General features: G+C 41.2%; 1 protein-coding gene across 3 annotated transcripts in view; it reads right to left on the bottom strand.

The window, feature by feature from the left end:
* etv6 (ETS variant transcription factor 6) overlaps window positions 1-4,193 on the bottom strand; it is a 102,433-nt gene extending 98,240 nt beyond the window's left edge. Inside the window, exon 1 of one of the 3 annotated variants that reach the window (XM_039769480.1) lies at window positions 3,684-4,193. In XM_039769480.1, the coding sequence (XP_039625414.1) occupies window positions 3,684-3,716 (33 nt within the window). In that variant the 5' untranslated portion in view covers window positions 3,717-4,193. The remainder of the gene's footprint in view (window positions 1-3,683) is intronic. The other 2 variants (XM_039769479.1, XM_039769481.1) reach the window with 2 other exon arrangements.
* Window positions 4,194-14,031: the final 9,838 nt, after the last annotated feature.

Here is a 14,031-nt window from a genome sequence, read left to right on the forward strand (position 1 = left end):
TCAGGTTGATTGTATATTCCTTGTCATTGATGAATCGACAGACAACCCAGACATGGCACACTGTGTGTTTGTGACTGATATTTTGATGGAGCCGAATTCAGAAAGGAACAGTAGACACATGTGGATGGGATTGAAGGGTGGCCAAGCAACCTGCCACTTTTGTTCTAACAGATGCTTTGGAATCGGTTCTGCCCAGCTGCTTTTGAAAGCCTCCCCCTTCGAGGTGCCAGCTATTCTGCCAAGGCAGGAGAAGGCGGAGAAAGTATTTATTATGGATGGACCAGGACATGGTAAAAACAAAAAAAAAAATCATGGTGAACAAATAATGTGCATTTATAGAAAAGGAAACAACAAAGCCTAATATGTAAATCAAAGACGAGTTTGAAATAACATGCAAGTTAAAGACGAGTTTGAAATAACATGCAAGTTATCTGTAGTTCTTAAAAAATTGTTAATTCCACTGGCTGCTTGCTAACACAGTTATAAGGCTGATTTCTAAGAAAGAATCGAGAAGCTTGTAAACTAGGAGGAAAACACGTCACTCCCTTAAATACCTTCCAGGTGATGAGGTGACAACGTGCAACATTCAGGTCTCACATGTAACACCAGGAACACACTGCTAAGCACAAAATAACCGCCAACGCCAAAATAAAGCAACAAATATTGCAGCAAATCTTGAACAAAATGAGTAAAACAAATTAATAAGAAGAAAAACAAAATCATGCATATCAACAAATACAAATTTGGGAAAAAATGCACACAATAATTATAGTTTTTCTGATTTTATAATCAAAGTGCCAAGTAATTATTCAATTATCTCAAGGAACTTAAAAAGCAAGTGTGAAATTATTTCATTATGAAAAATGGAGCCCAAGGATAACACACACACACACACACACTGACACAGGCAGAACAAACAGATTCACACAAAAGTCACAACTTGAAATAAGACCTGCACCTCGTGGTTTGATATCTAAATATGGACTATTGCAATGCTTTGTTTTATGGCCTCCCAACTAAATATATCAATAGATTACAATATGTTCAGAATTCTGCTGCTCGTTTACTTGCACACACTAAGAAATCTGCTCACATCACTCCTGTCCTCTATGAGTTACATTGGTTACCAGTTTCTTCAAGAATCAAATCTAAAATTATCCTTCTCACTTTTAAAGCCCTTCATGGTTTAGCCCCTCATTATCTGTCTGAGCTGCTGCTCCCTTACACTCCTGCCCGTGCATTACGATCATCGGGCGCTAAGTTACTCACCGTACCTAAATACAGGTTTGTAACTATGGGTGACAGATCCTTCAGAGTGATAGCCCCTAAAATTTGGAATTTTCTCCTTCTCAGCCTTCGCGAGGAAAAATCTATTATTAAATTTCAAACTTCTGTTAAAAACACATCTTTTCAATGAGTATTATTTGTTTTCGTGTATGTAATTTCTACTGTCCTGTTAATGTGTGTATTGAATTGCTAAGTGTCCTTGAGTGTATGAAAGGTGCTACATAAATAAAACTTATTATTATTATTATTAAATATAACTCTATGGACAATGAATGCATATCTCAAATAAAAGTACACAAACGAGAAAATATTAAACTGTTCTTATCATAAATCCTTCTATTGTTAAAGACGCCACATACTTTCACAGAAGCAATTAGTAAATCTAAGAGATCACACATTAAATGTCACATCAAGAGTTATAATGATTAACAAGCAAAACACAGCTACCTTTCTTCTTTCACGATCACTACAGCTCTTTTGTTTCTTTCCAACCATTCCCATGCCAAACAAACCTGGCTAAGGATAGCAGTTTAAAAATAAGGAATTACTTCATTTGTAGCAGAACTAAGTTTAAACCCATCAAGGCAAATCCACAACAAATAAGGAGAGCTGCAAATACTATTTGGGGCAATTCAACAGATGTGTTTCACAGTCTATAACTGGCACAAATTCCTGTCTCTGTTAAACAATAGTAAATATCCACCCACTGTTAGACAGCAACACTAATGACCAATTTCAGCTTTTATGCTGTCTTCTGTAGCTTTGTGTTGATACTGCATTTTTCCTTGCATATTCTAAAAGTCTGAATACTGCCACTGTTCTGATGTAAATATCACCATGGCTTGGTCAACACGTGGTCTGTACAGTGGAAAGAAAATGACGCAAGGGAATTATGAGCAGTTACCAATTTGTTTTTTACTGATGACTTAAAGAATGTATGTTATTGTCTTTTTAATCACAAAATAATATAAAAAGAACTTGAAAGAGTGTTATCTGCATGGAATATCGGACAAAACTAAATCTAAAATTTATGGAAGAAAAGTCAAGGGCTGGACAAATCCATTTTTAGGGGGATTTTTTTTTTTTTTGTTGTGTGATGGTTTATTATTGTCAGTACTATTTATTTTACAAGCATGCCCTTTGCCCAGTTGATAACAGATTTATGATCTTGAGAAATCCTTGCAGTTTCTTTGATTTCCATCCCTATGTCTACTGAACCAATCTAAGGCCCAAATAGATATGAAACCTGCCTTAGCAACACACAGAGCAAGACTTGGATGGGATGCCAGTTGTATCACAGGGCACTGCCCACACTCCTTCAAGCTGGGATCATTTTTACCACAACTGATTAACGTTCCGAGGCTGTACTTTTAATCATTCAGTATAGGCATAATTTTGTATTATATGAAATGAAAAAAATTACTGAAAAAAATATATATTCTGCATCCCTAATTACGCTGTAGCGGGGGCATAAGTGTGAGTCAAAACACAATATCTTGATTTCTGAAAAGAGAAAAAATCTAAAGTGAAATTAACTTAAAATCAATTTTGCCATGCTAATGCTGTGCCCTCGCACCCTTGGACTGCGCGATTGTGCCCACGGGCTCATATCCTGTCTTCTCTCCAAGTTGGTCAAATGGTTCTATGCTGATGCATAAAACGTGCAGTTTAACATGTGACGCCGTCACGATCCTTTCACTGTATTAATATCCGTGATATAAGTAATCAAAGTAATAACCTGCTCAATTTTGACAAGTGTCCTCTATTTTTATTATAGCAGTCCAACCCATTTTACCTTTAGGCCACTGACTGTGTTACAGTTGAGGTTTTATTCTGCAAGGTTTCATTTAAAGACGTTTAAGCTTCAAGGCGATGTTTCTTTATGACTGCAATCAATTTAACTATTATACAAAAATAAAATATTGATCTTGATGATCAGAAACAAAGAACCAAACTAAGGTCTGAAACCGGACAGTGAAAAGTTCTTCTGTTTAAAGAAAAGGTAACATTGACGACAGGGAAGTCAGCCCTGTTCCCACACTTTTTAAAAAACGGAACGGGAGGAGACAGGAGCGACAACCGCTGGAAGTTCCCATGAAGCTGCGAGTCGCTTAGAAGGTGCGCTGCGCTGCCCCCAAGTTCTCAGCGGCGACTGTTCTAGAGTATGACACGAGCACTGATGAACGGTTGGGACAACCGCATGTATTTTGTTGACCACTGACTGCAAACCATTTGCCCGACCCCCCCTCAGCCCTTGAATCAGGTGGCTTTGTTGCGCGTGGCAACATAAACCTGTTTACAGCTGGGAAGAACCGATGCCCCTTCCAGTGATTTGCGCGACTTAACGCCGTAAACAAGAGCGGAAAGGCCACGTCCATTAAAAAGATCACACCTACCTTCACCGCCAGTTGGAGAGGCGCTTCAGACATGTCTCGTGCAATCCAGGAAGTTCCCCGAAGGGATGAAGGGGTCAATTCTACCCCCCTCGCGGTCCCCTTTCCCGTATTTCCTTGAAATAATCCAGAGAAGCACGTTCATCCCCTCTGTTCCTCGTCACTCTCTCCCGTCCCCTTTCCTCCTCCTCCTATTCCTCTTCCAGCGTCCGATCGCGCACCGCGACTTTGTTTCCTTCTAAACGTGGCTGTGAAAAGACGTTCCTCTTATTTACGTTTTGCGATTTCTTCCTCTCGCCCTTGTCCAATTTTTGTTACATTTTGCGAGCTGTCCGCTTCCTGGAAGACAGAAGCCGAAAAGAGAAACGCGCTCAGCTCATTGATCTGCCGGAGTGCTCGGGAGCCGAGTTGACGTTAATTCCCAGCACTGATCGCTGCCCCTTAAAGGGGAACTCGGCGATCCAGGAAATAACTGCTCGAGTTGCAGGCGCGCCGCGAGGAAGTGAGGGGCTGCGTCTCTTTAAACGGCCGCGGGAGGCATCGTTGGCGAGAAGGGTCGCCCTCACGCTCGGTGGCAACACATTACAAAGAGCAAAAGGCCAACGGGCGACGTCTGTCAGCTCCGTCCCCCACCTCTCCTAGGCACACCCCGAGACTTGCCTCTAAGATAGTGTGTATGTATGTATATATGAATAACGTGTGTAATACTATATGTAAAACGTCATTACAACATATCAGCTATATAATGCTATTATATTAATATACAATGTATTATATGTTTTCTTTTATTCAGAAAAGAAGGTGAAATAATAATGATAATAATACTTTTTTATATAGCGCCTTTCCCTTGCTCAAAAGCACTTCACAGAAAATTAAAATGAACAAAAGGGCATATACAAAATTGGAAACAATATCTGCATAAATCACTAAATAATAGTAAATACAGTCACTGGCGTAGTTGGGCAGAGGGGGTGGTCTGTCCATTAACACAAGTATTCAGACCCTTTGCTATGGCACTTGAAGTTTGGTCCAGGTTCCTCCTGTTCTATTGGTCACCATTGAGATGTTTTTACACCTTGTTTGATGGCCACCAGTGGTCAGTACAACTGATTGGACTTGATTAGGAATGGCACACATCTGTCCACGTGAGGTCCTACAGCTGACAACGTATAACAGAACAAAAACCAAACCATGAGGTCAAAAGCTGCCCACAGAGCTTAGAGACGGAATTGTGTTAAGGTAAAGATCTGGGCAAGGCTGTGTGGAGATGGGAAAAACTTTCAGAAGAACAACCATCATTGTAACACACCACCAATCTAGGCTTAATGACAGAGTAGCCAGGCAGAAGCATCTCCGGATGAAAAGACATATGGAAGCCCACTTAGAGTTTGCAAAAAGGCACCTAAAGGACTCTCAGACTGGGAGAAGTGACTTTCCTAACACAGATTTCTGTGGAATTCCATTGATGACCCCCAATCACTCACTCTTTCAGTTTCCTGACCATTAGTTAGCATAAATGAAATCTGACTTGATGTGGTGTGTCTGATGTCTGTACATTCTTCAGAACTATAGTTTTTAAGCCTCACTTTTTTCCTTGAAATCATATAAAAATACAGCATTGTGACTTCCAGTTTTAAACATCTTTAAAGCAAACACTATTGAAAAAAATCTGCATTTTGGCTTTAATAACGGATTGCCATCCATCACTGTGTTCGCAAACACAGGCACTGCTGCTGATGCTATATATCCATGCCATTTTATACATTAGATGATGTTCAAAAACATGGACTAGATTGTGGATAGAAAGATGTTAGTAAAGGCTTTAGTTCTCATCTACAAAAATAAAATCCAGAGTGTTTTGTGTTTTGTTAAGATAAAACTGAGAAAACTGAAAAACTAGATAAAAGCAAGTTTTAAGATTTAAATGACACTGACAAAAACAAGAAAAAAAATCTTCTACAAATTTACTGTTTAAAAATACAAAAATAGCTAGCAATAGTATAAAATTAGAAACCTCAAAGCACATCTGATTAATGGCTATGTAATTTAAAGTATACTGCACCACTTCTCTCTGACGCACTAAGACTGAGTACTTCCAGCCAACGTATTATTCAGCAGACCTGAGTCAAGAAAGGCTGCTGGGATTCCTTCATAGCTACAGCAATACGCCTTTATAATGGCTCACACATGCTTTCTTATCTTTATCTTTAATCAAGTCATTCGTTTTCTTCCTTTTTTCTAATTATTTTGTGTATTTGAGGGTGTTATTGTTTCTTATGGTATTTCCATGCTGTTTAAGCTTTTGTAAAATGACAAATACAGTATTATCTATCTATCAATCACAAGTGTTTTACTAATCTCAAATAGATAGATAGATAGATAGATAGATAGATAGATAGATAGATAGATAGATAGATAGATAGATAGTGTGAGAAGAAGAGACAAGAGACATGGCAAGGTTTGGGGCAGCCACCCGTTTGATTCGGTATCCTGGCTGCAAAAGTAAATGATTCATAGTTGAGTCAAGGTTACGAGACAGAGTCCAAAACAGAACTGCCTTCCAGGTAGAAGGTGTGAGGCTTCATAGGAAGTTTGGGGGAAGTGATGTCGTCCTCGGGACCGGAAGTGATGTGTCCTGAGTTGAGGTGGTGGCTCCTGGTGGGATTTCCCAGGAAAGGCCTGCAGGGACTTAGAAAGAGAGTCAGTGCACCCCGCCAGGGCAGATGTATTATCATTCATCTCTAAGCCCTTCAGCTGCCTCCTATGCACACGTGTGTGACAAAAGATAGATAGATAAATACTGTAGGTAGTACTTAATTTGCCAGGAGTCTATCCAATCAAAGTTAATGAATTGGCATGTGACCTTAAACTCTGCCAATATTTTTTATCCATAGCTCCTTAGACAATAGTAAAATGTTACCAAATATACCACATTTATATTATATCACCAAATCTTAGTGTTTACATGTATTATAAGTAGCATCTTTTACAGAGAATACCATTGCAAGAACCAAATTCAAAGTAACACGATAGAGAAATTAAAGCACTGGTTTTGTAGTACGTAATAATTTGAATGCATATATGACTAGTTGCTAGTAATCTACAAAATTACAAATTAATAACAACAAATTAGGTGCTAGCAGTAGGGTTGGATGTTTGAATCGAAGTAGTGGCTTGTGGCATATGCTATGAGTTATTTATTCATAATTTCTCTCTTCAGTTTAATCCATTTCAGGGTCACAGAGGGCAGCTGCCTATCCTGGCAGCACTTAACACAAGGCAAGAGCCAGCTTTGGACAGGACACTAGTCCATTACTGGGCACATTCATTCAAACAGCCACACTCATACCACTTTAGAATCGGCACTCAACCTAATCCCCACATTTGGGAATGTGAAAGAAAAATAAAAGTAAGCGCAAATGCCACATGTACAGGTGCCGGTCATAAAATTAGAATATCATGACAAAGTTGATTTATTTCCGTAATTCCATTCAAAAAAGTGAAACTTGTATATTAGATTCATTCACTACACACAGACTGATGTATTTCAAATGTTTATTTCTTTTAATTTTAATTATTATAACTGACAACTAATGAAAGTCCCAAATTCAGTATCTCAGAAAATTGCAATATCAATTAAGACCAACGCAAAAAAGGATTTTTAGAAATGTTGGCCAACTGAAAGGTATGAACATGAAAAGTATGAGCATGTACAGCACTCAATATTTAGTTGGGGCTCCTTTGGCCTGGATTACTGCAGCAATGCGGCGTGGCATGGAGTCGATCAGTCTGTGGCACTGCTCAGGTGTTATGAGAGCCCATGTTGCTCTGTTAGTGGCCTTCAGCTCTTCTGAATTGTTGGGTCTGGCGTATTGCATCTTCCTCTTCACAATACCCTACAGATTTTCTACGGGGTTAAGGTCAGGCGAGTTTGCTGGCCAATCAATAACAGGGATACCATGGTCCTTAAACCAGGTACTGGTAGCTTTGGCACTGTGTGCTGGTGCCAGGTCCTGTTGGAAAATGAAATCTGCATCTTCATAAAGTTCGTCAGCAGCAGGAAGCATGAAGTGCTCTAAAACTTCCTGGTAGATGGCTGTGTTGACCTTGGACCTCAGAAAACACAATGGACCAACACCAGCAGATGACATAGCACCCCAAACCATCACTGACTGTGGAAAGTTTACACTGGACCTCAAGCAACATGGATTCTGTGCCTCTCCTCTCTTCCTCCAGACTCTGGGACCTTGATTTCCAAAGGAAATGCAAAATTTACTTTCATCAGAGAACATAACTTTGGACCACTCAGCAGCAGTTTTGTCTTTAGCCCAGGCGAGACGCTTCTGACGCAGTTTTGAATGGGTTTTGTTTCACAATCCTCTCCAGGGTGCGATTATCCCTATTGCTTGTACACTTTTTTCTACCACATCTTGTCCTTCCCTTCGCCTCTCTATTAATGTGCTTGGACACAGAGCTCTGTGAACAGCCAGCCTCACTAGCAATGACCTTTTGTGTCTTGCCCTCCTTGTGCAAGGTGTCAATGGTCGTCTTTTGGACAACTGTCATGGCTGCAGTCTTCCCCATGATTGTATAGCCTACAGAACTAGACTGAGAGACCATTTAAAGGATTTGTCAGGTGTTTTGAGTTAATTAGCTGATTAGAGTGTGGCACCAGGTGTCTTCAATATTGAACCTTTTCACAATATTCTAATTTTCTGACGTACTGAATTTGGGACTTTCATTAGTTGTCAGTTATAATCATCATAATTAAAAGAAATAAACATTTGAAATACATCAGTCTGTGTGTAATGAATGAATCTAATATACAAGTTTCACTTTTTGAATGGAATTACTGAAATAAATCAACTTTGTCATGATATTCTAATTTTATGACCGGCACCTGTATAATGTGATCTTAGGATACTGGATCTATGAAGCAACAGCAATACCTACTGTATCACCACTATGTTTAGATTATTTCTATAAAAACCAATAAATAACACAATCAGGTTTCTGTTCTCCATCAAACCTCTGGTCTATTCTTTCCATAAAATGAATGTGGAAAACCTTTCCTTTATAGCACTGTCTTTTGATCTCCAATGCAAAGAATTTGTTGAAATGCAACAAAATATGACAACACTGCTAATATATTCAACAACTTAGTTCACTTTTTGTTTTTCTGCCAATTTGCAAAATCTGATGTCTTTCCGTTTTGATGGAGTTTGGATTTAAGAAACGTCAATCCTGACTATGATATAGTGACAAACACTACCTAAACAGATGTAAGCAATACCACCCCGAGGTGACAGGGGGAGCAGTCACTAACATTGTTGTCTCTTTTGTCACCCACGGCAATGAGAAGATGCCCACTGAGGACAATTGACTATGTCCCTAAATGCCAGAGGATTATAAAAGAATAGACGACCCAGAGAATGGCGTCTCGTATCGGACCCAAACTGCAAATAGCATGGAGCTCCCGAAGATGACCTGTTTGATTTCCATTAAAGACCTCATGACAGAAGACAGATAGTTTATTTAAATATCTCTGTATACACAATTGAGTGTCTGTTTTGTTTTAATTTATTTACAACCCAAAACTTTCTCAATGTTTCAAGTATCCTTCCAATCATCCACAATTGATCTTTGAATAATTCACATTATTGCATAAATCTGATAGTAATTATAAAAATATGACAGTGACAAAAGCTGATCAGTGATCATGTCTTCAGTTTCCTGCACTGATTTTTCTAGTTACCACACATCAGCTGTTCTAACAGCCTGGCATGTTTTAAAGTCAATAATTATATTTAAGTCAACTTTATTTAGAATCTGAATTTTTTTAACAGTTTCCTCAGAGAAAGGCTTGTTATGCCATCACATCACAAGTTTTGATCCTTTTTTCCCTAACTTATAATATATATTACCAAATATAATGTTCTGTGTGGTGTACTTTTTAATTTTAATTCCATTTCAAGGGTGATTTGGAGTGTCAAGGGGTAACCTAATGGGTTGTCCACACTGCCAACAGTATAAGCATTGATACACACAGCTTGATTAATACAAAAGGACATGATTTAAATGAAATGCTCTTTTCTTTTTTTCTGGCTCCTGGTGTTAGTGGAATGACCAGGAGAATAAACTAATAATGACTCTATGTAATACTAAAAAAAACGATGAACTGTACCTCTTGTTTTCTGTACCATTTATGGTATTAAATTATTGTAGGAGTACTTTTATTGTAAATAGCCCTAGCATATAACTCACAAGTTTATACTTTTTCTATTTCAATCTTCTTCTTCTTTTGGCTGCTCCCATTTGGGGTTGCCACAGCGGATCATCTTCTTCCATATCTTTCTGTCCTCTGTATCTTGTTCTGTTACATGCATCACCTGCATGTCCTCCCTCACCACATCCATGAACCTTCTCTTAGGCCTTCCTCTTTTCCTCTTCCCTGCCAGCTCTATTCTTAGCATCCTTCTCCCAATATACCCAGCATCTCTCCTCTGCACATGTCCAAACCAACACAATCTTGCCTCTCTGACTTTGTTTCCCAACTGTCCAACTTGAGCTGACCCTCAAATGTCCTCATTTCTAATCCTGTTCATCCTTGTCACACCCAATGCAAATCTTAACATCTTTAACTCTGCTACCTCCATCTCTGTCACCTGTCTTTCAGTTTCAGTGCAAACAAGTATTGACACACTATCTTAATACACAATGGAAAATTAAAATATCAGATCATAAATAGGGAAGCTGCATTCTATTAATACATTACAGATCACACATTTTCTTTTATTCAACCAAAAATAACAGTTATTCAAATTTTAAATTTTTTAAATTTCTGAAGTTAAAAACTCCATTTCAGATAAGGATCAGAAGGCTGCAAAAGCAGACCATACACAACCACAAGAGCCAAGGAAGACACATCCTGTACAGGCCCCGAGAAGGAGTAAAGAGCTCTCTACCTTATCAGTTCCGGTTTGGCTGTCAGAACGCCAGGAACTATACCCTTTACTGAATGCTAGATTTGAGATTGTGGGAGCAGACCCATTAAGTTAAAGTAGTCCAGCAGCCAGACTTTTTGTTTTTTACATTTGTTCAGGAAACAAAGAAAAATAGGCGTGACAGCCCAGGAGGCTAAACATGCTGCCTTTTTGTCTTTTCCGAAATTAATAAATCTCAGAAATGTGCCTTTTATATGGCTTGACCATGGCATTTTTTCTTTTCCTGGTGGTCTGAATGCCCCTATGCAGTGTCCTTTCATGGTCTCTTTAACATGAAAATATGCAACAGATTGTTAGGTGACTATAAAAATACTTTGAAAATAAGTTCAACAAAGACCTTAACTATGAAGTTAGAGCAGAATATGTTTATAGTTGTGTAGATCTCACTTCCTTTTAGGAAAAAAAACAATTCTTTTTTTTTAATTTCACATTAGCCACCTAACTGTTAATGTGTCTTGTATGTTAAAAGATGAATTAGAATTAGAGAATATAACTAAATAGAATAGACTGGGTGTTGAATTTTGGTATGTTAAATATGTCTTGTCAGGTCAGGTCAATTTGGGGAGCATGCACTAGTACAGCACGTTGCCGCACCCACCCTGTGATGAAAGAGCTTGGGATCCTGGTTGGCAACCCCCCAGGCAGACATATAGTCCAGGCCCACCCTCCGGAAATGACCCTCTATCTGTGGTAGCCAAATGTTACGTGGGCATCCCCTTGGCCTGGTCCAGCCACTAGGGTCCCCAACAATGAGGATCTTACGAGCTGGATCATCCTTGGGGATTCGCGTCACATGGCCATAACTGATGCTCCCTCACAATGCAGGTAATGTGCCTCATTCTAGACTCCATTAGCAACCGCTCATTTAACACAAAGTCAAACCAGTGGTACCAAGGATTCAAGTACCAAAGGACTCCAGTCTTCGTCTCAGGTCACTGGATAGCGTCCATGTCTCCCAACCATATAGCAAGATAGGAAGCACCAGGATTCTAAAAACTTGGACCTTCGTCCTTTTGCACAGATATCGGGAGCACCACACACCCCTTTTCCAGCGATCTCATGAACCCCCATGCCCTCCTAATCTGTCTACCAACTTCATAGGAAGAGTCACTAGAGACATGAATGTCACTGCTGAGATAAGTAAACCTCTCGACAAGGTCGACACTCTCTCCTCAGACAGATATACTGTTGATGGCTGTGCCTAAGAGGTCATTAAAGGCCTAGATCTTGGTTTTTATCCAGGACACTCGCAAGCCCAGACACTCAGATTCATCGCTCAGTCTCTCAAGAGCCCCGATCAGAGCCTCCAGTGACTCCACGAAGATCACAGCATCATCATCAATATCAAGATCAGTGAATCTTTCTTCACCAACAGATGCCCCACAGCTGCTGGACCCCACGATCTTGCCCAACACCCAGTTCATACAAGCACTGAACAGAGTAGGAGCAAAAACACACCCCTGACGAACCCCAGAATGAACTGGGAAAAATACAGAGGTTCTGACTCCACTCTGCACAGCACTCACAGTACCAGTGTACAGGCCAGCCATGATATCCAGCAACCTTGAGGGGATCCTGCAAAGTCTCAGGATGTCCCATAAGGCAGCTAAATCAACTGAGTTGAACGCTGTATGAAAATTGACAAAAGCTGCAATGAAACTCTGCTGATTTTCGTGTTTGTGCTTTATGAGAACCTGCAGTGCCATGATGTGGTCAATGGTAAACTTCTTAGGTATAAAACCAGACTGCTCCAGTCACTGGTAGGTGAGCAAGTGATCACAGATCCTATTGAGGATGACCCTAGCGAGGACCTTACCAGGCACTGAGAGCAGTGTTATCCCCTTGTAGTTGCTGCAATCCAGGTGATCACCCTTCCCTTTCCAGATAGGGATGACAAGTCCTGTTTTCCAGTCAGTTGGGATGATGCCAGTCTCCCAAATGGAAGCAAATATTTCATGCAATGCCTGGGGGACAGCCTTATCACCAGCCTGGAGAAGTTCACCCCGGATACCTCAGATCCTGGCAGCCTTCTTTAACCTCAGCTGGTTCACCAACTTTGCAATCTCAGTGCGATTGGGTGGTTCACAGCTAATTGGAGGATCAGCCTCAAGAATCATGGACCCAGAGATATCCAACGTCCTAGCCAGAGGATCAGCTTTAAACAGTTGCTCAAAGTAGCCAGCCCAGCAGGTCACAACTGCATTGTCATCCGTAAGGACCGTTTCATCACCTGTCCTGACTTCAACTTTCCGAGAAACAGATTCGGATGTGTGTTTGACTTGATTGCATGGAATGTTATTTGCTTCAAATTAAAATTAATAAAAGTATATGTCATGATAATGAGAATTATATAATGTTTGCAAAAAGCTCAGACTGGGTTCTTACCCCTTATGGCGAGTGGCTGTGTGGATTTTCTCCAGCTACTACAGATTCTTCCAACATCTCAAGCATACTCATATCATATTTGTTTGTACTTTTAAATTGCCCAACTATAACTGAAGTCTCAGTAAGGATTCCTTTCAGCCTTGTGCCTGATGATGCCAGGAGAGGCATCAGGTGTCTACACTCCTATAATGGAACCATAATCTCAGAAAATGTATGTTGTGAAAGCTGGCCCCGGCACAGACAGACGGACAGCATATTTTTGCCCAACACACTGTTTATTTACACTATTTACAATAACAAGTTCAAATCACGTGCACTCACAACCCCAGCGCCCTTGGCACTGAATCCCCCAAAGTCCAGGGCCCACAGTCTCTGTGCCTTTGTCCTGGCCGCCTCCTGTCCTCGCTCTCCAGCTCCGTCTGCTTCCTCCCGACTTCCACCTAACCTGCATGTCTTTGGATACGCAGGGAGGACCCGGGAAGCGAACCCGGGTCTCCTAACTGCGAGGCAGCAGCGCTACCACTGCGCCACCGTGCCGCCCCTTAAATAAGGCTCCCGGATGAGCCCCAGGTGTTCCGTCCTTAGCCACGCCCAAGCGTGGCGGAAGTGTCGGCTGTCTTCCTGGCAGCTCTCCGGGTGCCACACAAAGTCTTCCCCCCGGCACTTCCTGGTGTGGCGGAAGTGCCGGGCTCCCGGGATAATTAGGCACCGGGGCGCCGCCTGGCGGTGGCCACGGGTCCCTACAGGGCTGGGCTTCAAAGCCCTGTACCCGAGGCCCCTGCCTAACCAGGACGGACGTCCCCACTCTGTCTGGAGGAGGCACTTGCCCTCCTCCGGTCCTCCAAGGCGTCCCGGCCGGGCTCCAGCCCCACCGGCAACCGCGACGGATAAACCGCATCGGCGCCGCCTGGCGGTGACCACGGGCCCCTACAGGGAAGGGCTTCCATGCCCTCAACCCGTGG

This window comes from Polypterus senegalus, chromosome 11 (assembly GCF_016835505.1).
Source record: "Polypterus senegalus isolate Bchr_013 chromosome 11, ASM1683550v1, whole genome shotgun sequence".
Taxonomy (NCBI): Eukaryota; Metazoa; Chordata; class Cladistia; order Polypteriformes; family Polypteridae; genus Polypterus; species Polypterus senegalus.